This window comes from Rhineura floridana, chromosome 8 (assembly GCF_030035675.1).
Source record: "Rhineura floridana isolate rRhiFlo1 chromosome 8, rRhiFlo1.hap2, whole genome shotgun sequence".
NCBI classification, from domain to species: Eukaryota; Metazoa; Chordata; class Lepidosauria; order Squamata; family Rhineuridae; genus Rhineura; species Rhineura floridana.
The window spans coordinates 38,915,028-38,942,143 of record NC_084487.1 but is presented as its reverse complement, the minus strand read 5'-3'; the positions used below and the strand labels follow the sequence as shown (position 1 = coordinate 38,942,143).

General features: G+C 42.4%; 1 protein-coding gene across 6 annotated transcripts in view; it reads left to right on the top strand.

The window, feature by feature from the left end:
* The window catches only part of LARGE1 (LARGE xylosyl- and glucuronyltransferase 1), a 583,138-nt gene that overhangs the window by 401,337 nt on the left and 154,685 nt on the right, over positions 1-27,116 (top strand). For all 6 annotated transcript variants that reach the window (XM_061638979.1, XM_061638974.1, XM_061638975.1 and 3 more), the window contains one exon: positions 16,942-17,046. In XM_061638979.1, coding sequence (XP_061494963.1) covers positions 16,942-17,046 — 105 coding nt within the window. The remainder of the gene's footprint in view (positions 1-16,941; positions 17,047-27,116) is intronic.

Sequence of the window (27,116 nt, the reverse complement as noted above, 5' to 3'; positions counted from 1 at the left end):
GTGATGTTTTATTTTTCTTGCCCTCACAGAACCCCAGGAGGTAGGTCAGGCACATTCTGAGGCTTAAAAAAAGTGACTTCTTCAGGAAAACACAATGACCTTGTTCACACATCACATTAAACCACAGTTAAATGATTTAATGTGAATAAGCAGCTTGCTCGCACCCATCTCTCAAACGTTCCCTGTTCCCTCCTTCCCAGCTCCTGCCACACTAGCAAAGAAACAAGCTATAGTACTGTTAGTTTGTCTGAACCCAGGCTAATGGTGTGTCTCTCTCCAAACAAACCATGACCAGAAACAAAGGTTTGTTCTTGGCTTATCATTCATGGGAGGGGGGGGACATGGGGCAGGCAAATTAGCATTTTGGGGAAACAAACCACAAGCCTAGATGTGTATGTAATGACATGCCAGACTTTGGCTTGTTTCCTCCCCAATACAACAGGAGTGAGAGAGGAGTGAATTGGGAATTTTTGAGCAGCCAGCACTAACATGCTGCTCATTCACATTAAACCATAGTTTGGTCTTGACTATGGTTTAATATGATATGCCAACCAAGCCAATGAATCTATTGACAGAAGTGGGACTTGAACACACAGCTTGTAGTTCAAATCCAACATTGTATCTGTTGAACCACGTTGGATCATCCCTATCCAAATCCCTTGCAGTGAAGTTGTTACTCCTGTTCCTGAATTTCAGTGGGCTTTTGTGGTTATCCTGTGCTGAGACGGTGTTGAGTGCTCTGCATATGCTCAAAGGAACTGCCAAATTGACTTTTCACTTATTCTGAGCAAAACATTGAAACCAATTTTCAAAGCTCTCAATAAAGTGGAGTGAAATATAGTTGTCATATAAAAGTTTCCCTGAGGAATAAAATGTAATCTCAACATGTGTACATTCTGAGCACTTTATAATAAAATATATTTGTATTTTCTTGCACCTTGAATTTTCATTATTTTTCTAATGCATCTCCCTTGTAAGCCCTGGTCTCAATAAATTGCTGGATGGAGATGAGTGCATGTAGGCCAAGTGTACATATTATCTGTTGCTTAGCCACTTCCTTATGAATGAGTTACCACACATTTACCATTGTTTTTATTTTAAAAAATCTGATTTTTCTTTTAACATAGAATATTCCCTTGCCCATATTGGATGTCCTGTTGGGGTCCCAGGTAATTCAAGGGAAATATGTGGCTGAATTCTACTCAAAACATGAAGATTTATCATTGTCCCTACGTAGTTATTTGACTAGTTCATTGTCTGAACCTTATTAACTGACAGTCATTTACACCTTCAGAATTGTTAGTACCTTCTACTCCCAGCTTTTAAATCTTTCTTTGTAAGAACGATGTGGATCTATAACTTGTCTGGAAGCCTAACGTTGACAATGTGAATTGGCTTCTACATGAAAACAAATCAATCGCCCCTGTAAGAAGTAATATGTATATATGTTTACAAATAGCAGTCTGTGTCTGCTGGAGGCAGGGGTATTTTATGTTTTCATCTCTGTAGGTTCATTAGTACCCCTGGAGAAATAGTCCCTTCAAATTTTATTTTGTTTACACCAAAGAGGGGTGAAAACATCAAATCGGTTAAAGATAATGTCTGAAACCAGCCAATTGCCACACATTTTGTACTAAGAGTCTCAAATCACCATTCTGCTGCCCAGACAAGAACATCAGCTGGACTGTGACATGGGAGGGGGGGGGACACAGATTGACAGCCAGAACTGCTCAAGGGAGACCACGAGTATGCAGGGCTAATACCTTGGATGGTTACCTTTGGGAAGATATGGAGGAGAGGACAGCATTTTGTGGGTGGGTATGTCTGGGCTGAAGTCTTAGAGCCTCTGTTTTGTTGAGGAACAGCCAGAGGAACAGCAGGTGAAATATAATTATTCTTGATATTATTGTATTCAATGTGTAAATTTTATTTATATAAATTATGCAAAAAATATTTTATATAGTGTCTTATACCTTATGTTGTATTAATTATTCTCTGTTACATTTTTGCTTTGCATTGTAAGCCATTTTGAGTATTATTGGAATAGAAAAGCATAGTATAAATCTGCTAACAAGGGCTGCAAATCGGCTATGCAGCCTGCACTTAGCCTGGTCTCCTATCCCAGCTAGGGCTAATAGCCAGAACTGAGATTGTTGGAGAAGGGCTGTAGCTCGTTGGAAGAGCATCTGCTTTGCATGCAGAAGTTGCAGATTGAATCCCCGGGCATTTCCAGGTAGGACTGGGAAAGAATGCCGTCTGAACCTGGAGAGCTGCTGCCGGTTAGTGTGGACAGTGGGATGGACCAATGGTTGGTATCAGGCAGCTTCCTGATGCTCATGGTCCTCCCTCTTGCTTGGTAGCAGTGACTCTGTATCTAGAAACACTGGCTGCCCAGACTAAGTTCAAGGTTCTGGTTTTGGTGTACAGACCCTATACAGCTTGGGACCAGAATACCTGAAAGACTGTCTTACTCCTTATATACCCAGTCGATCACTGCACTCTGCAGGTGAGGGCCTCCTGCAGATACCATCTAATCAGGAGGTCCGTTCCGCACAACATAGGAAGCGGACCTTTAGTGTGGCGGCACCTACTCTGTGGAATTCCCTCCCCTTGAATATTAGGCAGGCACCATCTCTGTTATCTCTTTGGTGCCTACTGAAGATCTTCCTCTTTCAACAAGCCTTGTAAGTAGAGACCTTATCCCAGTCTGTGTCTGTTGGAATTGCTTTTTAATATGTTTTTAAAGCTTTTGTTAAAAGATGTTTTTGAATATGTTTGTTTAAATATATTTTAGAGTCTGTTTTTATGATGTTTTAAAGTGTTTTTAGTGTTTTTGTTGGCCACCCTGGGAGGAAGGGTAGGATATAAATTTAATAAATAAATAAATAATAAACATTGGAAGCTGCCTCATACTGAATCAGACCATTAGTCCATCTAGCTCAGTTTTACCTGCACTGACTGGCAGCAACACTCCAGGGTTTCAGACGGGACATTCCCAGCCCTGTCTGGAGATCCCGGGTATTGAACCTGGGACCCTCTGCATGCAGTGCAAGTGCTGTACAACTGAGCTATACGTGCTATACTGATCACAATGCCCTTCTTTCACCCTTTGTCCTGCCTGTCATGCTCCTCCTTTTTCAGGGCTGTTTTCAGTGGTGTAGTCAAGCATGGGCAAAGTAATGTCTCTTATTTCATAGCAGGGATGTCATCCTCTCCTGGGTCACTTTTTGCCAGTCCTCTGCATGCTAAATAAGCTTTTGTCGGAGAGATAAGTGCACGAAATAAGCTAAGTAGAGGAAGAGGTAGGTTATGTTAGAATGCATGGCTAAGGATTATTTTGAAAAAATCTGGTCTCTTTATTATGAGCAACCAAAATGTCAGAGAATGGGGTTTGAGTCCACCAAAACTCCTCATCAAGCAGAAGGTTAACCAAAACAGAAAGGAGGGATAAAAAAACCTGGCTTGGCATTGAAGCCAAAACATCTACATTGGCCAAAAATTCAGTTTTGTGACTTAGTCTTAGAAGGAGCATGGCTATGTGGGTGAGGTAACTCGGGTTGTTATGAAGAGTACTTGCACTTCAGGATTTATCACTATACCAGTGGTTGTGCTCACATTGTCATTATTTGTTTCTGCTGTTTTCCCCCTAAAAATAAAATAAAAGATAGTTGCAGACTTCTCCAAAAGCATATCTTGCCTGTCTGTGTGCTACATGGGTCAACAAATGTAATGGGTTTTGTAGAGGTGCATTGTTTTCTGTGTACACGTTGAATTTTGCTGTAGGTTGCAGCTTGTTGTTTCATCTCATTTAAAGCATAAAGCCTTGCTTATTTCAGGAATGCAATCATTCAGTTGAAATGAAAGAATGGGGTCAAGCCTATGGTGCCCAGCCCTTATATAGCTGTCATAATCCAGCTACCAGATGGTTCTGCTATTCTCATTCTTTGCATGCCTACACTGGGTCCTCCAACTAGCATTAATGAGAAGCAAAAACCAAACAACAACTTGGCCAAATGCAAGAAGAGTGCCTTGAGTAGAGGACTTTTCCTCTCATCACTAAGAAATCAAAAATAGCAGTCCTAGGGCTCCCACGTCAGAGGGTACAACTACCAGGTATTAGGAACAGACAGCTCTCCAGTCCAAATCAGGTTAGCTTTCAAATAACCCAAAAAGTCAGAAATGGTCCCACGTATTTCCCAAGCCAAGCCAACTTTGGAAGTCACCCACCCTGATCACTAAAACACTCTTCTCTTTTAAATCCACTACCGGGCAGCATGGTAGAAGCAGCTGTGCTGGTGCTCCAATCATGATGAGGGAAGGCACAGGCAGAGCTTGGAAGATTACTTTTGAAAAGTTATAAATTACAGTTACAATTACATGGCCCCAAAAAGTAGTAATTACTGTTACAATTACAATTGCTCTGAAAGTAATTGATTACTTTACTTTTTCTCAGAAGTAATCGCTACAATTACATTTGTTACTTTTTAAAAAAACACCTACAAGGTGCTGGCCTTCGCTGGTGCACATCTAAGTAGCCTAAAACAACATTAAAAATAAACACACACATACAGAGGTAGTAGAATAATTCTTTTTATCCATAAGATAGCAATGGTGGTCTCTCCGCTGGTAAGGGAGGTGGGGAGGGAGGCAGAGGCCACTACTCAGATCTTTGCACGTCAAACCAAGTGCGACACACACACCCTCAGCCAGCAAGCATAATCTCTCTCACTTAACCACCTCCCAGACTCTGCCCTGCCACCAGCTAAGGGATGCTCACCCAAGCAAACATTTTCCCCTGAAATGCAAAAAAGTTAAAATACTGCAAATGCAGCACAGTAGCCAGAGAGGGTGGTGGAGGCCACTTTGTGTGCCTAGTGCAAACACAGTATTCACACACACACACACATACACACACACACATGTTGTCATCCTTCACCTCCACAGTTCTTTATCTCCATTCTGCTGCTGCCTCCTTCTCCTCCTTTATCCATGTTCTTGCCCTCCAGCTCCTTTTCCCCTCCACTCCATTCTTCACCACCATCCATTTTTTAAACAATTGTTTTCTCCACTCCACCCCGTCTCCCTCTTCACCTCCTCCCTTGTCGCCTCCTGCCCACCCACAGAATCTGAGGGAAGAATGACGCTGCACAGAAGCCCAGTTTGAGGCACATGGTTTTCATCCACAAATCGAAGGAGCAGAAGACTTCCCCTGCTTCCTCCCCCCCAAGTAATGCCCCAAAGTAATGCTGGAAACATTACAATTACTCCACAAAAGTAATACAATTACACCTAGTTCTATTACAATCAAAATGTAAAGGAACTACCCAATCGTTCCTCAAAAAAGTAATAAATTACAAGTAATTTGTTACTTGTAACAAATTACTTCCAAGCTCTGGGCACAGGATCCCTCCATTCTCTTTCGAGCATATTGGTGGCACTTGGGAGTTGTAGTTTTGTAAGATACATCTTACTTATCTTTGTGGTGGGTAAGATATCTTATCCACTGGTGGGTAAGATAATCCCTACATAAGTTGAAGCATTGGTATTTGGAGTGTCAAACCTCTTAATTCCTTAGTAAAAGTAGTAAGCGAGAGATGGTTGGCATTACTAAAATAATGTCTCTGGATAATATTTGGAATCTCTTTACTTGCTTCAAAGGAAATGGCTTGGATAATAATATTGAGTTCATATGACAAGGAAACTGCTGCGTTCTCCATTACTTGGATGCATTCTCCTGACAGGAGTTGCACTAACTACCTGGCTTATCACAGGGCTTTATCCCCATGAATAATAAAATAATGCATCTGTGAAAGACAGTCACGGTGCATGAGCAATTACTTTCATGCCTTCAGCACATTCCTTCAAGATCATTTCACTATGTTATCATTTAGAGGTAAGAAGGAAAAAAAGAGAATTTTTCCTATAATCACATTTCTTCATGGTACTGATGCATGTTATCCCCACAATACACTATGCAATGCTCTGTGCAACCTTCATTGATTGCAAAGGGCTTAACTTGGGTCCTGATGAAATCCTTTGAAATGGATAGTAGCCATGCATTAGCTGTACCTGGTGCTTTTCTTTTACTGCATGTGCACTCCTAAAGCTGGTACATGCTTATTTAAAATTCAGCTTTTCTTGCATTACTAATGTTTACAATATGTTTAGCACTGCAAGTTGGCTGGGTACTGCGCAGAACATGGAAGTATGGTTTCTACCCCACAGTCTTCAAGGCTGAATAGTGCAGACAGACCATACAGCAAGAACAAAGCTTGTTTGAAGGAATAGCAATCAGGAAATAAACATACAGTGGGGATCACTTTGGGTTGAATATTTTTATATATTGAGTCTAACCATATGCCTGTAAAAGTTACTTTTAAAAGACTGAATCATATGGCACAGTGAAATCCCAAGTGAAGTCCACTTGCAGACTTAAGAAAACAAGCAATCCTTATCTTCAGAATTTCTTCCTCAGCATAATGGCCTGTCCAGGAAATAATGAGTTAGAAGGAAAGATGATTGCTTGTTTTGCAATATGACATAAGCATAAAGTGTTATAATAAAGATAGTCAATCTGTGATGTTAGTGGGTGACTTGTTATACCACTAGAAGCCCTAGAATTTGATTCCGGTTCTTAAGGCTGGGAAGTACATTTACATTATTATTCATCGTGAAGAACAGCCTTTGAATAAAGCTGAATCGCAGTGCTGTGGAAATGGATTTTCAGGTTTACTGGCAGCAAGGTCACCAAAATTTCCTCTCTCAGACTGGAAGCATCGACAGTTCTGAGTGACATCACACTTGGCTGGCTGACTGCTGGGACTTGGGAGAGAAAAAAGTCACACATTCTTGTACTGTATATGAGGCAGCATCTCTGTCTGAGTAGTTTGGGTGGTGTCCATGACTACTGTGGCAGCGGGTACTAAGGGTACCTAATTAAAGGAGAATTACTCTGTGTGGGTGAGGGCTTGCATAAAAACGGGTTTTGTAAATACATCACCATCGAAGTGAGTCATCACATGAAGGCAGCACTGACATGCTGTCTAATGGCACCTAATGCCTTGTTTGCTGCATTACACTTGGTTTCTGTCTGACAAAGGAGCTGTCCTGAGCAGGCCTAGCACCAAATTTGAAAAGGCCCTAGACAAGATGGTCTCCAAACGCCTCTTCCATTCCCTCCCATTAAGCTTATATGGTCAAGAAAGGCCATAGCTCAGTGGTAAAACATCTGCTTTGTGTGAGAATGTCCCAGGTGCAATCCCCAGCATCTCCATCCAGGTAAGCTCTGGGAAAGTCCCCATCTGAAACCCTAAAGAGCTGCTGCCAGTCAGTGTAGACCATACTGAACTAGAGGGAATGTTAGTCTGATTTGGTATAAGTTCCTAAAACGATGGGGACAGCTGCACTGATGAGCCACGTTTTTAAAAAGGTTGGGCCTGGTACTGAGTGGAGAAGCACCAAACCGGGCAGTTACAGTGGCCACCAAATGCTTCTGGACCCCAACATCATGTTGCAGAGGAATGCTGCTTTGTGGGGGGGGAGGCATTGAGGGGAAAAGAAGTGGCAGTCACTACAACTACCCAACCCAGCACTTCCCTCAGCACCAGTCCCTTAAAAATTGTAGTTTAGAAAGAATTAAATTAAGAAAGTGGTGCCAGCATCAGCTCTCTGGGATATTCAGCACTTGCCCATCTATGCCATATGCTGAAGCCGGGTGTGCAACTGAGCCTATTTGGACGGCAAAATAAAAATCCTGTCTTGCTCACCAGCTCAAATTTACAATCATTCTAACATTTCATGAATTTCAGAATTCCAAATATTTGAGTGGGGTTTGTCAACAAAACAGGTAAATATGATGCCTCATTGTGATTTCTCTGTCAAAGTGCAATGCGTATTTTGAAGTTAATGTTTTTGTGCTCCTCATCTTACTCATTGGAGTTGGTCATGACTATGACCCATATGCTTGCATATTTTGTATTGAAACAACCATAATGCTGCTTGTGCAATACATATTCCATGAGCAGTGGAGTGGATAAGTTTTATGTTAGCAAGAGAAAAACTGGAGATTTAAGTCTACTGGTAATTGTGTGTTTGTGCATACATATGTGCATGGGTTTTCAAAGATAACAGCCTATATATCACAGGGTGCAGGAACAAGCACATGGGCTAACACAGCTAGCTGCAAAATAATATGAGCAGCTTGAAAAACTTCTACCATCCAAATCTAGGCTGCCTCTGTCATATTACCTTGTGTAAGCACTCTCAGAATCAGATGGGGAAAACATTCTAGCCTTCTCTCATCCTCTGAAACGGGTGGGTGTTACCTTGTCCCAAATTTGCCAAGAAAGCCCTGTGAGCTGGGTTAGGCTGTGACATCTCTGGTTTACTACCAAATATTTGTTTCCCACATCCAAGGCTAGCATTTTAGCTACTGCACCATATTGGCGTTATACGTTTCCTGAATCCTAGTCCAGTAAGTTTCTATGAAATATTTCCTTTCATAGAAAACCAAAATGTAAGCAGTGCATAGTTTGCCATGCTGTTTTTCCACTGGATTATCTGTTCCTAACTACAGTAGAGCTTCCATACTGAGAGAAATAGTTCATGACAAGAGAATGCTGTGCCTTGCAAAATCCAGAAGGTCCCCATTTGCCATGTGGCAGGAGCCTCTTTCAGGATGCTACCTAGTTTGGAACAACCCAATTCCAGTTCTGCCTGGCTTGATAAATTCTGTCTGTGGTCATGTCCAGCGTCACAGCCTTTACTTTTGGTTTTTGTTTTCCCCTGTTTGGCTGTTAATGATGATGTATGAATAAGTAAAGAAGACAGCTTCATTTTCATAAGCTAAACTTGTGCCTGGAGTAGCAAAGAGTGAGCGGAGTGCACTTAATCATAACTGTGAGTCCAAAGCAGAAAACAGTGACAAAGCTTTTGCTGTTCGTCACGGTATTTTACTATAATAACTCTTAAGAAGGAGAGACAGGCAGAGCAGAGTACAGAGCAATTGAAATGCATTGTGGTCTGTGCTATATTCTCATCTAGCAAAGAATCGCAGTGTTTGCTTTGTCTTTCAAAAAGGGTTTCATTCCCTTTTCCAGGGGCGCAAAAGATTAAAGGAGCTAATTCTTCACCCCAGGAGATCTAGGTTTGAAATGCCAGCATGCAGTGAGAAGGAAATGAGTTGGTGAAATGCCCATTTGAAGGATTGATCATAATAGAACAGAGCTCCCAGAGGGTTTGGCACTGTGAGTTCTTTTCAGGAGAGCCCCAAATGCAGATGCTAGCTAGATCCCAGGTTATGGTAAGAAGGAGCATGAGGCCTCAGCTTGCTGAAGCTGAGCAGGTCTAGGTGTAGTCAGTGCCTTGATAGGAGATCACTCGGGAATCACATGAACACCACCTTCAGTTTCATGAGGAAAGAAATGGTTTGATTTTCAGGAAGATAACAATGTTGGCTGTAAATGGTTGTTGTGACCTTGTGGAGACATCCTCTTAACCCCAACACATTGACTGAGCATTTATTGTGTGGCAACACATGAGAGGGTATTGCCAGTAATGGTGTGCCAATTATGGAATATCCTCCCCTCTCAGGTTCAACTGGCGCTGATCCTGGTGGGTTTTCAGCACCAGTTTACAAAGTGTTTCTTTTCCCCAGGCCTTTGGTTATTACTGTTCAGTGGTGGACATGGGTGTGCCCGCCCCACTAGATCTGTATGTCTTGTTGTTGTTGATTATGATGTTTTATCAATTTTACATTATGTTGAGCTGTGTCACAAGATCCTGCTCCAATCACTTTGAGCAAAAAGGCACAGCCATAAAGTGATGTTAACCTGGAAGCAAAATGCAGTACCAGCATAGATTTAACCAGAAGTGGGTGGATATCCCCAGCTATGTAGCGCACACACAGACATACTTTCCTTTGTGGCATGGTTATATCAGACATCAACAGGGCTCTATTTAGGGCTGTATGGTACAGGCTTAGCTTTATTGTTTGATGCAAAAAAAACCCAAAAAACAGTCGGGGATGCAGCACTACCACTGCAGAAAAGAGGGACTAATCTCAATGGTGGTGTACATGGGAATGCCAAAAATCACTGAATAGCACTCCCTTACTTTAGCTGGAAAATCTTTTTAATGAAAAGTAGCCAATGTAATTTGAGCTGAAAACAGGGCTCTTCAATTGGCAGAGCATTTAAATTGTGTTTTCATGAAGACCGTTTTTCTTCTAAAGTGGTAATTTGTTCCCCACTGTTCAAACTAACAACTGCGCCTGAGAGCTGAACTTAGCCTACTGTATGGTAGACAAGAAAGAAACTGAACACAAGTAAAAGTATGTAAAGATAAAGTTCCATTCCAATCATTCCCTCTATTTCTAAAGTTCAAACAGTTTGTGCTGCTTATATAGCCAAAATGGTACCAGCCATGTAGAAGAGAGAGGTATTGGCAGGCTTAGGGGTACCCCATCATTTGCAGAAGAACAAATATTTTTTAGAAGGAGGGGGGAAACAGTACAATGGTGAGTGAGCATGTTCAGTGGCCACAGAATTCTGACTCACTGTTGAGGGAGGGGACAGAAAACTGGGTTGAAAAAAGAACAAAATAGATCATCATAGAAGAGCACAGGGTGGGCAGGCTGGAACAATAAACAGGAGCACTCTGCATGGCAACATTTTGTTGCAGAGTTTACTTGTCTCTGAGCAAATCTGTCCATTTTGGTTTCTCTTATTTTCTCATTTTTCCAATCTTAAGTTGAGTTCCCCACATTTTCACATCAGTTGGTGATTTTTTTCCTTTAAAACTCCTCATGAAAATTCATCAGCCCTTTACTTTGCATTTCTCCTATCATACACATGTTCATATGCAATTTTCCCTGATATACACATTTTTGTAAAATAATATTCCCTAATATATAACCTTTTTTCTATATCATTTTCTTTAATGTATGAGTTTTTATGGACACTCGTTCTAGTATGTGCATTTTTGTACATGTTACTTGGCTGGTGAACTGCATTGCAAAATCCTAGAAGTGCAAATTTTTAAAGGATGGTGAGATTTGTTTCTCAGATTGTTTTAAATGCAAACTAATTTGAATTTCCCCTGCTCCCTATCATTACTATTTTTATAGATGGCAAAATTGGCTAAAATAGGAGGGTAGCATGGGTGTTTAAAAACAGGCCTGGATGTGGCTTCCAAGTAAGAAAACAAAACTATTAACAACCAACAAGGTTTGTATTATGAATCAGTTTGAGGATTGACCTCTGTGACTTAAGTCTGGGATGGTAAAGTGAAAGCAGGTTGGGGGTCTGCAGAGAGGAAATCAGTATCGACCTTGCAAATGGAACTCTCACATTTCTCTTTTAATGTAAGATGTACCTACCTGAGAAGACTCTCAAGGCTGCTGAGTTGTAAAATGCCTTGATGGACATTAGACGAGTTCGACTTGTTCTTATCATTGATAATATTTGTCTCTAGCATTGCCAAACTGTACAATTAGGACTTCATTCTATCTTTAACTTTTTAATTACATTTACACCCCACTTTTCCATAAAATGCCCAAGACAGCTGACAATAATCTCCACCATTGACAATCACCATTCCACATAGGAAATAGCATAATAAAAGAACACAAAAGCATACATAAGAAAATAAAGGTAAAAAAGAAATGGCAGCCAGTTAAAAACAAATTAAAATGCCCAGAGTAGCAGAGAAGAACACATCTGCTCAATAAGACAAGCACCTGTTTAAATAAAAGGGCTTTTGCATGCAGCCATAAGGCCATCAGCGAGGGGACTAAACATGTCTTCCTATGTGCAGTGACTAAGAAGGACTTCCCTTCGATTCCAACCAAACATGTCAGATGTTGATGGAACAGAGAGGCAGGCCTCCCTGGAAGATCTCGACACTCAGTCAAGTGTATACAGGAGGAGGCAGCCATTCAGGTAGCTTTGTCCCAAGCCATTTAGAGCTTTATAGCGCATAACCAGCACATTGAATTGTGCTTGGAAACATGCCTGCAGATAGTGTAGGTGTTTTAATGTTGGAGTCACTTGCTCCATACCCTGGCTGCAGCATTCTGAAAAAGTCAGTTTCTAAAAAAGTCAACCTCATCCAATAGAGGTTGAACTCCTATGATCTGCCTTTCTTCTAAACAAAAACATCTCTGTCTTATCTGGATTAAGTTTCAGTTTGTTCACCTTCATACAGTCCAGATATCAATTCAGAATATGAACAGCTTGTGACAGGATGGAGATAACTGAATGTCATGTGCATAGTGATGACACCACAGTCTAAAGTCCTGGACAGCCTCCCCCAACAGTTTTGTGTAAATGCTAAAATAGTGCAGGGGATGGAATAGAACCATCCGTTGGGACACCATAGGTCAATGACCACATTTTTGAGCAGGAGTTCCCCAGCACCATCTTCTGAAAAGACCCCTCCAAGGACTGAAACCAGTGAAAAACAGCGCCAGCCACTCCCAACCAAGTAGACAGCATGGAAGGATATCATTGTTGATGGTATCAAAAGCCACTGAGAGGTCCAAAAGAGTGAACAAGGGTGCACCCCCCCATCCAGTCCCCAATAAAGATCATCCACCAAGGCAACCAAAGCAATGCCCATCCTAAAACAAAGGGGCAGGAAACTTTTTTCAGCTCTTTTTCATACCTTGTCTGTGCTTGGCATTTTCCTCTTATAGAGAGCTTTTCTGTGGGATGTTCAAAATAGTTTTACTTTTGGGCTTACAAAACTGAAACTAAAAACCATATTTAGAAACATACCTGCAGACAGTGTCCTGCAGGTCTGAAGCTTTGAGATCAGCCCATTTCACTTTGGAAGTGAGGCAAATATATCCAGAGTGGGCAGCTTTGGTTCAGTGTGTGGGCTTCGTCCAAAGTAGATGTGCACCCTGAATATTGATTATTCCATTATGGTGTTAAACCCACCTTCATAAGATTATCCAGTATACCTCCAATATAGCTTTAAGAAATAATACACAGTGATTTCACTGTAATTATATCGCATAATTTAAGTAAGCTTTTTCATTAATTCATTATTTAAGATTTGCAGTAATGAAATCAGTGAGAAATGTCAGAAATTTTGTTTTGATACAGACTTTATCAGTTTCTTGTTTGTCAACATAATCTAGCAAACGGTGGTCCATGTGTGCAGGTGATGCGTTCAGTCCTATTTAATTTGATGGATGTGGATCCCTTTCCATGAGGCACTTAATTGCACAGAACAAAGCACAACTACAGCTGGATCAAGTGATCATTGGAAATAAAAACAAAACAATAAGACAAAATAGGTAGAGATTTGTCCTGGAAGTAGTAAGAACATATTTGAGGATAATTATGAAATTCTGATTGAAAGGCAAAATGGACTAAGCTAAACATCTACTGGTAGAGGTAATTGCCACACTAAAGATTCCAGAATTGTTATTCTTTGTTTTAAAAGCAAAACAATCTTGCTTAAAATCTACACAGAATAGGAAACCACCAAAAACAGATTAAAAATGCTAAAATCTGTAATTAAAGAATACACAGTATCAATTAATTCTGTTTTACTCTTAACTCCAAAAAGCTCAGAAAGAAAATGGCTTGCACATTGTTCATTGGTGATATCCCATCCAGGCAGCTTATAATGCCTTCTTTAACTTGAGCAACACAAGTGCATTGTGGGCCTTCCATTTCATTTTCTGGGTCCAACTACATAGCACTGTCGGTAGCATGAACACATTTATTTGACCTTGAAGTTCAAAAAGCACACCATAATTTAGAACAATGTAAAATAAACTTCTCATTCAACATACCATGTTGGCAAACATGAAAAGAAAGAAACGAGTTCAATTAAAGATAAAATATTAATCCCACACTTATTAAGAATCTGGGATGCTTATAGAAATAAATTAAGTCCAGGCATTTCACCACTGTTGCCAGTTATTTACCATGCTGAGTTTGAGACAGCAAAATCAGTGGGGGACTTCTTTTAGGGAACAACATAGCCTAACATAGCTGTATGGCATTATAATAAGGAGCCATATGATTCCACTCTCTGAAATAAAACTGTGGGGAAACTTTCTAATATCTATATTTTGAAATTAAATCATTTGTAATAAATGTTTAACTAGTGAAAGGGAGATTAGGGCATTAACCAACAATAGTTTTGAGGGACCGATAAAATATAAGGGATAAGTATCCAACGTGGATAAATTACTTCTATGCTTGGAAGATACAGAGGGCAAAGTTAAAAGTAATGTACTGGAAGTAGAATTTAGATGAAGGCAGAGGCAGCTGAAGGCTCCATGTCAGTGGGGCAGTGGAGCCCACTCTGGGTTTTAGACCAATCTTTTAAGGTGCTGTCCAAGGTACTAGAATAGTAGAGTTGGAAGGGGCCTATACGGTAGGGCCCCACTTTTCAGCAGCCCGCTTTTTGGCATTCCACTACTACAGCTGCTAAAATTAGAGTAAGGCCCCACTCATATGGCACTTGTTCCACTTTTACAGTGTTTTTCGGTCATCGGGCGCAATTTTATTGAAGGAGTTCCACTTTTCAGCAGGTTTCGCTTTTAGCCGGGGGTCTGGAATGTAACCCGCCATATGAGTGGGGCCCTACTGTAAAGTCATTGAGTCCAACCCCCTGCTCAGTGCAGGAGTCCAAGTTAAAGCATACCCGACAGATGGCTGTCCAGCTGCCTCTTGAATGCCTTCATTTTCCCTCCCCACCCCTGCTTTGAATAACATCATTATTTATTGATGGGAAATTGTGGAGAATGCAAAAGCTTGTCACTATTTTGTGACATTTTGGTTGAGCTTATACCATAAAGGCATTACCCAGCTGTGGATTGTGGAGATACTTTCTTATGGACCTACTCAGCTGCCTTCACTGGTTTTCATTTTACTGTATTTGTTTTGGGGGATTTTTTTAAATGAAAATCAGTGATACTGTAGGCCAGCCAGATAGAAGTTCAAGGTATTTTGTTTATCACATTTATATTCTGCTATTCTTTGATGGAGCTCATGGCAGCAGAAATAAGCTTCAAGGCTTGCCCTACCATTAGACAAAGTCAGGTGACTGCCTCTGGCAGCAGATGTTAGGGTGGGGGGAGGACAGCAGTGGCACCTGCCTGACCATTCCACTTGGTTGGAAGAAAGAGTTGTGGAAGGCAGATGGCCTATCCTGTTCCCAGTACAGTGGAGGATGCTATCCCATAACCTTTGTTGAAATAAGATTCAGGTGCTAGTCTGATTGGCTTTTGTACATAGAATGTGAGAGGTGCCATCTTGTCCTTTGCCTCAGGCAGCAAAATTGCTTGGCCAGTCCTGATGAGCTTATCCCATTTTATTTATGCAATAACCCTGTGAAGTAGTTTAGACTGAGAGCGCATTCCCCAGACGAGATTAGTCAGTTATTACAGATTTTTTTTTACTCATATGGAATTTTGCGTGTGTCCAGATATAGATATGAATGATGGTACTAGGAAAATGTTTTGAGAGACAATATATAACATGCGACCCTACAATCAGCAAGTGAGGCACTGTGGGTTGCCTGGTTGGTGTTGACCCATGACATGGTCTTTTCAGTGGCAGATCCTCATTTGTGAGATGCACCTGTTTCCCTCATTATTCACTTTCAGGAGGATTTCCTGTTTACCCAGGCATTTGATGGCTAAGAGACACTGTTCCTGGCAACCCTGAAATCACTGTTTTTAAAATGTTTTAAACTGTTTTTAGAATGCTTTTTTTTTAATTGTTTTATTATTGATGTGTTTGCCACTTTGGGCTCCTTCAGGAGGAAGGGCAGGATACAAACAATGAATGAAGTTGTTAGATGCTGTCTGACCCAGACATTTTAAAGGTTGGATTAAAATCAAGGAATCAAGTTTAGTCTGGTGAGGGTAAAATACATACAAGTTATTTTTATTTTTCAATCACTCATTCAAAGAATTTATATATCCCACCTTTCAAATATTTCCCAGGACAGCTTACACTAAGTGTCTCATTTATTAGTACTGTCTATTACTATGCACGTTCTCTTTTTTCATAAGTTTACTATGAACTTTGTTCGGTTGAATATGTACCCTATACAGTAAATAAAAGAGTGAAACAAAACAGTGCCCTATTTAAGTGTCTCTCAATAGACCTGTTCAGACATCAAGTGCTCATTTGGCTAGCTTCACCCCCTTGATGCCAACTCATGAACAGGCCACATTCCTGGTAGATCAGGATACCTGACCCTGTGAAGGGAGCCCTATTCATGTGCATTCTAGAAGGGTTATGCAGGAGTGGAGATTCTGCCAGGCTTGGTCCCAATGTTGATGCACCAGAGCATGATCTCAGTATTCTGGAAATGAGTGTGGACAAGATGCCAGTGTATCCAAGCTCTAGCAGCTGCTATGATGCGGGAGAGATGGTGGTAAAGAGGAAAGACTGGGAGTCTCTGTTGTGAGGAATAATAAGGAGCAAGGCAAGCTTTGTTTTCTGTGGGCTGGGGGGGGGAGATTAAAGTGCTAGAAGGCAGATTTATTGGGTGGGGGAGTGGGTATAGTGAAAGCTTTGACTTCCGTTATGAGTCAGTCCTCCCTAAGCCAAGGTCTAAGCTAGGAGATATTTAGCTCTCTCAGGGATTGAGAGACATTAAATAGGCTCTGAGTGATCTGATCAGAGTTTTTCACACATCCATACACACGTAGGGCTCTCTCCAGACAGATGTCAATTGGCAGTCATCTGGGGGATGTGGCCAGCATGTGCATCCATCTCTATTGGACAGGGCTAGCCGGGTGCATTCTCAGAAGTCCCTGAACAGAGTTAATTTGATTCCTAAACAGGAGGATTGGTTTGCATGGAACACAATGGAATGAAATAAGCTTATATCCCACTCTGGCATTTGTGTGCCTACCTGTCTTTTTTTTCACCCTGTGAGTCTGCTCTGATTTTTGTTTTCCAGGCCAGCAAGTCCTTGGCTTGGTGGAGAACCAGAGTGACTGGTACCTGGGGAACCTCTGGAAGAATCACCGTCCCTGGCCAGCTCTTGGGAGAGGTTACAACACAGGTAGGCCAAATAGCACCATGGAGCTAATTGGTGAAATTTCTTTCTGACTAGAGAAATACCTGTGATTTTGAAAGACAGAAGTGAGAGGAGGGAAGCCCTATGGATCCCTGTCGGCAGAGGCCTGTCAGACCATGCTGACCAGTTCTTCCCACAACTCGTGCCATTGCCTCTACCAAGTAATCTGGAGGGAGGGAGACACACACACACACATGAACATTGACTCTTTCAGTGCATAAGCAACCTCTACAGAACAGGATAATGTGCCCCACTCAAAGACCAGCATGGCCAAACAGACATAAGCCAGAAAAGTAACTCTTATATGTTGACATAAAGGGCTGCCAAAATCCTGTCTTGCATTTTTACTTATTTCTTCTGCTGGAACCTTTACTTACTTGTCCAGACTATATGCTAGTTCATTTCACGGCATTTTGGTTGGCTCCCCCCCCCCCCGCGTCTCCTGCATTCAGTTGCTGGGGAACAATCCACCTGGGAAAAGCCATCTAAGGAAATGCTGCAGGAAAAAAAATCTAAGCTCTTGTAATCAAAACTTGCATTCCTACGTTTGAAGGTTCAGCTGAAATTTAAAAATTCTGATTGAACAACTAATATTTATATTTTGTCTGCCATTTCTTTCCCCATTTTGAAATCTTTTTTTTTAAGATACAGCTGATCACCTATTGTTTATCTGCCATGTTTTGCTTAAAACAACATTATTTTACATCCAGGCTGACACTCATATTTTAAATATGTTTCTTCTTCCATAAATTGAATGCATTCAGATTGCTTCCTTCTTTTTGTGCCCCTTCATAATTTGCAACATTAAGTGGGGTTGCCCTTCTTTTTTATACCAGGATAGTGGTTAGTCAATACTGCAAGGACATATAGTGTTCTCAGAACTATCTCACAACTCTGGAACCAACCTTTCCTTAGAACTTGATTGCTTTCACAACCACTGTAAGGTTGTCCTACTTCAGGTGTGGGGGACCTTTGGTTCTCCAGATGTTGCCAAACTACAACATCCATCGTCCCTGACCATTGGCCATGCTTGCTGGGGTTGGTGGGAGGAGGTGTTCAGCAACATGTGGAGAGCCAAAGATTCCTCTCACCTGTTCTCCTTGATTTGACTTTAATTGGGCTTAGCTGGTAAAGCAATTATGAGAAGCAGTGTGGCAGGCTGTTTTGTTGACAGGATTGTTCATGTTTCTGTTTACACATGTACATGAACTCATATCTTACATGTACATTCAACAAAGCACATCTTTGGCAATCTTTTAATCTGGAGACAAATGCATGCCACGGTGGTTAGTGCATTATGCCACTACCAATTTCCAAATGCAAACTACATTTACGTAAGGGTATTAGCAAGAACCAGCACAGGTCAAGATGAAATGAAACATTTATTGACACAAAATTGTGGACAGTGAGTAAAACAGCTTTGTGGCTTGAAGCTCCAGTTCAAAATTATAAAATAGCTAGATATTTAGTTGTTACAAATGAAAATATAGGCTACCCAAACCCATATTGCCTGACCAATAGCTTCAGCTGTTTCTATGACAGCAATAGGAACAGATGGAGAGCAGAGATGCAATATATGGTGCAGGTTGGGTGCAAGGAAACCAGCAGGAATTCCAGTGGGCACATGGGCACACCATAGGGAATACTCACATGCAAAAGACTGGGGTTTGGATAACACAAGGGTAGAAAGACAGTAAGATTTGGAAACCAGGGAAGGTAGAGTTTGGAGGAAAAGGTGAAACACCAATAGTTAACTGCCCCAAGGAAGGGGGAGTAAGAAGCCACCACTGTGACCTGGGGATTTGATATCATGGCTGTATATGGATTTCTTGCAGCAGTTCCATTGACTGGGTGGCTTTTCCTTCCAGTACAGAGGTGCAGCTTCTCAGCTTCCTGTTTCTTGAAGGGATGCCACAGACTCAAACAATTATGGGGTGGTCAGCAAGGCAGCCCTTGAGCCAAATTCTGACTTCCCCTTAGGTTCCAGAGAACCCTCCTAATGTAATTCAAATATTAGAAACAGCTTCCCTCAAGGAATACCACTAGCTTGTGGTACAAGGATCCTGATTAACCTGAAGAAAATAACAAAGACAGCTGAGAGGCATGGGGACAGGGAGAAGAGGCAAAGAGAAGGAATCTAACTAAGTCAAAGAGAGGTTCACTCCTGCATCACAGGGGTCGCCAATCCATAGTCCGTGGGTGCCATAGCACCCACTAAGGTTTTCAGTGGTGTGCCCAACAGGGAGCCCAGAATCTGAGCTTTGATTTTAAAATAAGCAAATCCCTAGCCATCTTAGAAAGAAAATTATGGAACAAAATGTGCAGGTACCCTTCTAAGCAATTTTGAGAAATGAGACAGCCTGACTGCTCCTGCTTGTCAGTGTTTTTAGCCAACAAGTGAAGACAGACCTGTGATTGGTAAGCCACTTGTTTGGACGCTAGGCAGTAGGAATATCTCCGGTCCTAAAGAGCTGCTGTTTTGCCCTCCCTTTTAGGGCACTTTTCCAGCTTCTCTCTTTTTTTACCTACTCCTTGGAATTCCCATAGCTTGCCCTTTTTCCCTAGCAACCAGGATACATATTTCCTGTGCTGGGTACTCCTGTGATAAGGTAGTACTAGAAGTTACTTCCCGCAAATACTACTACACAATAAGTGTGGGTGAATATTAAAGAATCCCCCTTTCCCCCAAAGACAAAAGTGAAAACTTTGCAAAGAGCCTTTAGGCATGTTTCCTACTTTGCAGGAGCTAAAGACCAGGGACTCATTAAGAATTTACTGGAGTTACATCCAGGTAAGCAGGTACAGGATGGCAGCTTCCGTTTTGGTTTAGGGTTGACAATGGGGAAAAACAGGGTTCTTGTGTGTTTATCAGTTGTATGGCAGGCAGAAATTCAACAGGTCAAGCCTTTTCTAGGTTGGAAATACAATTACAGGAAAATCTTCACCATGACTACTCTCTAATTTTGTGTTATGCCACCCCCCATGGCAGTCATTTTAAGACTGATGCCCCCAGTATTCTCTCAAAATTCGAAATATGCCCTTTGATGCAAAAAGGTTGGTGACCCCCTTCTGTTTGGGGTAGAGCAAGGGAGAAGCAGCAGCAACGTAGAACAGCTCAGTGGGGTATCCAGAAAGCTGAATAGTATGGGGGTCTGTTACACAGTTGCACAGTTACAGGAAAGCTTCATGATGGACATTAGCTCTAATACAAAGGGTGATTACCATAATGATGGTAGTGGACAGAAGGGACATTACATGCTAATTAACTCAAATACTGAGTCATTACCGGGAAAAGGAATATAATTTTCCTGCTGCAGAATAGCAGAGGGGCCTCTGGCCAATCAGAACTCACATCCAGATGACTTGAGGTGTTCTCCTTGGGGAAAGGCAGTGGTACTTTCCCAGGAAATGCAAATTTAGACTCAACCTGATTGCCAGTGGAAGGTGTTTGCTAGAGGAAGTCCTTAGGGCCAAACAAGGTTTGCATTAGATAAGGTTCTGGAAATTAATTAAGCTTTTGCTGTTCATGGCTGTTACTGTTCAGTCCCATGCCTATGGAAGTCAACTCACTTAAGCCAAGGTGTGCTTCCTCTGTTATTTTGCAGTAGTACCACACCTATTGCACAGAGCAAAGCCAAAGTGTCACCTGTTTCCTGGGCACGCACTGAGTTCCAGTTAAACTAAGCTTCTCAGTAACAGGCTACAGTGCTGTTCTTAGTAGAGAGACAGCCAGGTTCACATCCCAGATCTCCTATTAGGCTAACCGCTAACCTTAGGCCAGCCACTATAGTCCTTTTGAGGTGGTCAGTGTAGATATGGGAAGGGTCAGGTAGGAATGTGCTTAGTGAGCCCCCTATGATTCTGCATGTGCCAGACATATTCCCCTGGCAATGCGTGACTGGCATTCCTTACCGTGCAAACTGAATGCCTGAAGAGGGACTATCACTCTTACACAATTATTGTGAGAATAAAATAGGGATATTGGGTATGAGCTCCTTGGAGGAAGGGTGGGATGAAGATATTGTTAATAATCCAGAATATAGGGGGGTTATATATTTGTGCTTTTTTATATTAAAAATATGTTGTTTGCCCTTAAGATGGAGCAAGTTATGTTTCCATTTAAATAGCACTTTTTGCAGAACCCTTAAATAGTCTGCCAGTCACTCTGACATGCTTCTTAAGCATATATAGGCTAGATAAGCAAAGGGGTTTTTTTCTCACTCTCAAGAGGCCAGCAAGACCACAAGCATCAAAGCATGAAAGGTATAATTCCTTCGGGACAGTTATAAGTTCATAATTATCCTTAAAATAAAAAACCTGTCTATCAAATTTCCTTCCCCAAAAAGGAAAAAGAATCCTGTCTCTGGAATTATTATATTGGGAGGGACAGGTTTTCTTGCTGTTTTGTGTGTGAAGTGTGAGCAAACATACCAGGTGCATAACAAATATACACATCTAAACCAGTTCTGTCTCCTACTTTGTGTGATAGGATAGTGACTTGTACACCTTAAATATAAGAAGAGAGAGTAAATGGGGGAAGGCTTCATTTCTCAAAAAAAAACTTTGTTCCTTTTAAATATCCCTGTGTCACAACAGCCAGTTCTACATTGACACAGAGATTTTGCATCAACAAAATCCTTCAGTTTCCATGAAACAGATTGATGGTTGTGAAGAGGCTTCAGTGAACTATTGAGTCTGATACCGGGTTTATATTATGACAGGGAATGCTGGGGACATGGTGGACTTTGCTCTTTAGTATTTACTAGTGCCTTGTTCATTATTAATCAGAGCACAAATGTGTTCCTAAATTTCATGGGATTAGGCTCCTGTGATTACAGAATTCCAGTGATGTAACACCATGTGAATAAAAGTGATGCAGAGCTTTGCCTTGCAGAAATGTTCTCTGCAGTCTTCCATGGTACAAATACAATGAAAATACTTCAAAAGTTGTTACTGTGATTTCTCAGGGACGAGGGATTCTCAGTAACTTAATTTCCCAATATTAATCACATTTAAAGATGCATCCAGAAAGTAGTTTCTTGTGCTTTCTTGTATATCACCTTGACATTTCCACTTTTTTAAAAAAAATCTTTTCCTACAGGGCTAATACAGATTTTGTGGTTCATTGTTACATCATGGGACACTATGCAAGCCCTTTTGCATCCACATTACACAGCAATTATAAAATAATTGTGGGAGACTTATAAATCTAGAACATACTTTTCCAGATGTTTTGGACTGTAACTCCCACCAGCTCCAGCCAGCATTCCTAATGGTCGGAGATGATGAGAATAGTAGTCCAAAACATCTGGAGGGCATCTGGTTAGGAAAGTCTGAACTAGAAGTGGCCAGCAATAGGTGAACACTGAGAGGAGTCTGACACAAGACAATTTACTGAACATAGTGTGACACCTCATTAACTGTCTGCTTTTATCACATTATGACATGGTTTGTATAGGTTGTGTAGGCTCAGTGGGCTGATGGGTGGTGTGCTACGTTTGGACAGGCAATTGAACTAGAAGGACCTTTTGGTTTCTTCCGGTTCTGTAACTAATTTCATTCTGAGCAGAGGTAAAAGATCTCTAATAAAATGATACAGGCTGCCGCATTACCCTTCCACATTGTATGGCCGGTTCATATACTTAGCTGGCCAAAAATATTCTTCCCATGGGGTAAGAAGAGGCATGCACCCTTGCACATAATGTAATGGGTAACCATAGAGGCTGCATTTATTTATTTTATTTTTTATTTATTTATTTCATTTTTAAACTGCCCATAGCGAATAGCTCTCTGGGCGGTGAACAAAACAAGATTAAAATACAATATTACAATAAAATTACAATAAAATCAGCAACAAGTTAAACAAAAAAAAAATTAAATGAAACACATTGAACATTAAAATGCCTGGGAGTATAGCCAGGTCTTAACCTGGCGCCTAAAAGAAAGTACCGAAGGCGCCAGGCGTATCTCCACAGGTAGGCTGTTCCACAGTTCGGGGGCCACCACAGAAAAGGCCCTAGATCTAATAACAATCCTCCGGGCATCCTGATGAGTTGGTACCCGGAGGAGGGCCTTGGATATTGAACGAAGTGAACGGGTAGGTTCATAGCGGGAGAGGCGTTCCACAAGGTATTGTGGTCCCACACCATGTAAGGCTTTATAGGTCAAAACTAGCACCTTGAATCTGGCTCGGAAACAAATAGGCAGCCAGTGCAGGCGGGCCAGGACAGATGTTATATGCGCAGACCAGCGGGTCCTCGTTAACAACCTGGCTGCCGCATTTTGCACTAGCTGAAGTTTCCGAACGGTCTTCAAGGGCAGCCCTATGTAGAGCGCATTACAGTAGTCCGGTCTAGAGGTTACCAGAGCATGAACAACTGAGGCGAGATCGTCACTGTCCAGATAGGGGCGTAGTTGGGCTACTAAGTGAAGATGGTAAAACGCATTCCGTGCCACCGAGGCCACTTGAGCCTCAAGCGACAAGGAAGGGTCAAAAAGGACCCCCAAGCTACGAACCTGTTCCTTCAAGGGGAGTGTAACCCCATCTAGAACAGGATGAACATCCACCATCTGGGCAGGTAAAGAGCTCACCAACAGTGTCTCAGTCTTGTCTGGATTAAGTTTCAGTTTATTAGCTCTCATCCAGTCCATTATCGCGGTCAGGCAACGGTTCAGCACATCAACAGCCTCACCTGAAGAAGGTGAAAAGGAGAAGTAGAGTTGCGTGTCATCAGCGTACTGATGGCAATGCACTCCAAAACTCCTGATGACCGCACCCAGAGGCTGCATGTAGATGTTAAAGAGCATGGGGGACAAGACCGACCCCTGAGGGACTCCACAATGGAGAGTCCAGGGTGTCGAGCAATGTTCCCCAAGCACTACCTTCTGGCAACGATCCGCTAAGTAGGAGCAGAGCCACTGCCAAGCAGTGCCCCCAACTCCCAACTCCGCGAGCCTCCACAGAAGGATACCATGGTCGATGGTATCAAACGCCACTGAGAGATCAAGGAGAATCAACAGGGTCACACTCCCCCTGTCCCTCTCCCGACAAAGGTCATCATACAGGGCGACCAAGGCTGTTTCAGTGCCAAAACCAGGCCTAAAACCGGATTGAAACGGATCCAGATAATCGGTTTCATCCAAGAGCGCCTGGAGCTGGCCGGCGACCACCCGCTCCAGGACCTTGCCCAAAAAAGGGACATTCGCCACCGGTCTATAGTTGTTCAAAATATCTGGGTCCAAAGAAGGTTTCTTTAGAAGAGGTCTCACTACTGCCTCCTTGAGACTACCAGGGACTACTCCCTCTCTCAAGGAGGCGTTTATCATCTCTTTGGCCCAGCCGGTGGTTACAGCCCTGCTGGCCTTCACCAGCCAAGATGGGCAAGGATCAAGGGCAGACGTGGTCGCCCGCACCATTCCAAGCACCTTGTCCACTTCCTCGAGCTGCACCAACTGAAACTCATCCAACAATGAAGGACAAGACCGCGCTCTGGACACTTCAATGGAGTCATCTGTCATAACATCAGAGTCTAAGTCCCGACGGATGCAAGCAATCTTATCCTGGAAGTGCTCCGCAAATTCGTTGCAGCGATCTTCCGATGTTTCCTTAGTATCAGGAGGGCCAGAATGTAAAAGCCCTCGTACCACCCTAAAAAGCTCCGCTGGGCGGCAAAGGGATGATCTAATGGTGGCAGCAAAATATGACTTTTTTGCCGCCCTAACCGCTTTTACATACAACTTAGTGGAAGCACTCACCAAAGAATGACTACATCTGTCAGGAGTTCGCCTCCACCTGCACTCTAGCCTCCTTCTCTCTTGCTTCATCACTCTCAGCTCCGGGGTATACCACGGTGCTGTTTGAGTTCTGCACCGAAGGGGGCGCGCGGGAGCGATCATGTCAATGGCCCGGGTCATCTCCGCATTCCACAGATCGACCATGGCCTCGACAGGAGCGCCAGTGCTATCAGCCGGAAAAACTCCCAGAGCGCTCTGGAAAGCAACAGGATCCATAAGCCTCCGGGAGCGCACCAACTTAATAGGTCCCCCACCTCTGCAGAGGGAAAGGGTTGCCGTGAGGCTAAAGCTCAGCAAGCGGTGATCTGTCCATGACAATGGAGTAGATGAAAAATACCCCACCCTCAGATCACCATCTCCATGACCGGTGGCGAAGATCAAATCAAGAGTATGTCCTGATACATGCGTCGGGTCAGTAGCAACTTGAGACAGCCCCATGGTTGTCATGGAGGCCATGAAGTCCTGAGCTGCCCCGAACAAGACAGCCTCGGCATGAATGTTGACATCCCCCAGTACCACAAGTCTGGGGGATCTCAACAATACCTCCAAGACTATCTCCGTCAGCTCAGCTAGGGAAGCCATTGGGCAGCAAGGTGGGCGGTACACCAATAGTATTCCCAATCTGTCTCCTTGGCCCAGCACAAGATGAAGACACTCCAAACCAGTCGCCGTCTGGACAGGGTGCTTAGTGAGAGAGAAAGAACTCCGATAGACCACAGCAACCCCGCCTCCCCGGCCCTCAGATGTACCACAGTGCTGCACCGAATACCCAGGTGGGCAAAGCTGGGAAAGAGCAACTCCTCCCTGCTCACCCACCCAGGTTTCGGTAATAATCAAATCGTGGATAAGGGGGGGTTTATTAACGACCGACCTAGCATTTAAAAGCAGCACCTGGAGATCCGAGAGCTGGCTGACAGTACAACCAACAGTCCTGTGGATAGGAGGAGAACCGGAACAAGGCACAGACACAACTTGTCTGGGACGAGTTCCCCTTACCTGGCACGTTCTCCTCCCAATGCCATACCTCCCATTACCCGTCACAACGTTAATTGGGGCCCCCGAAAATCTCACCTGCGAGGCCCAAGGCATGTTCTCCCAGGCACATCTTAAAATAAATCTAATACAGCAAAACACTTAAACAACATAAACACAAACACACATTCACTCAATCTCATTCACACAACAACAGACAGACAAACAAACAAACAAATTAAAATACAGCCAAACTTATTGCAAGTTATAAAACGGAGGGGAGGCGTTCCTGATCCCAAAAATAACGCTAAAAGGTGATTAAAAGGTGTTTAAAAGCATGTGTGCAAGCTGTCCTTTTGTGGGCGTTGGAGAATGCAGTTGTTGTTGTTATGTGCCTCCAAGTCGACTACGACTTATGGTGACCCTATGAATCAGTGACCTCCAAGAGCATCTGTCATGAACCACCCTGTTCAGATCTTGTAAGTTCAGGTCTGTGGCTTCCTTTATGGAATCAGTCCATCTCTTGTTTGGCCTTCCTCTTTTTCTACTCCCTTCTGTTTCTCCAAGCATTATTATCTTTTCTAATGAATCATGTCTTCTCATTATGCGTCCAAAGTATGATAACCTCAGTTTCATCATTTAGCTTCTAGTGATAGTTCTGGTTTGATTTGTTCTAACACCCAATTATTTGTCTTTTTTGCAGTCCATGGTATCCGCAAAGCTCTTCTCGAACACCACATTTCAAATGCGTTGATTTTTCTCTTATCAGCTTTTTTCACTGTCCAACTTTCACATCCATACATAGAGATCGGAAATACCATTGTCTGAATGATCCTGACTTTAGTGTTCGGTGATACATCTTTGCATTTGAGGACCTTTTCTAGTTCTCTCACAGCTGCCCTCCCCAGTCCTAGCCTTCTTCTGATTTCTTGACTATTGTCTCCATTTTGGTTAATGATTGTGCCAAGATATTGATAATCCTTGACAAGTTCAATGTCCTCATTGTCAACTGTAAAGTTACATAAATCTTCTGTTGTCATTACTTTAGTCTTTTTGACGTTCAGCTGTAGTCCTGCTTTTGTGCTTTCCTCTTTAACTTTCATCAGCATTCGTTTCAAATCATTACTGGTTTCTGCTAGTACTATGGCATCGTCTGCATATCTTAAATTATTGATGTTTCTCCCTTCAATTTTCACACCTCCTTCTTCTTGGTCCAATCCTGCTTTCAGTATGATATGTTCTGCGTATAGGTTAAGTAAATAGGGTGATAAAATACACCCGTCTCATAC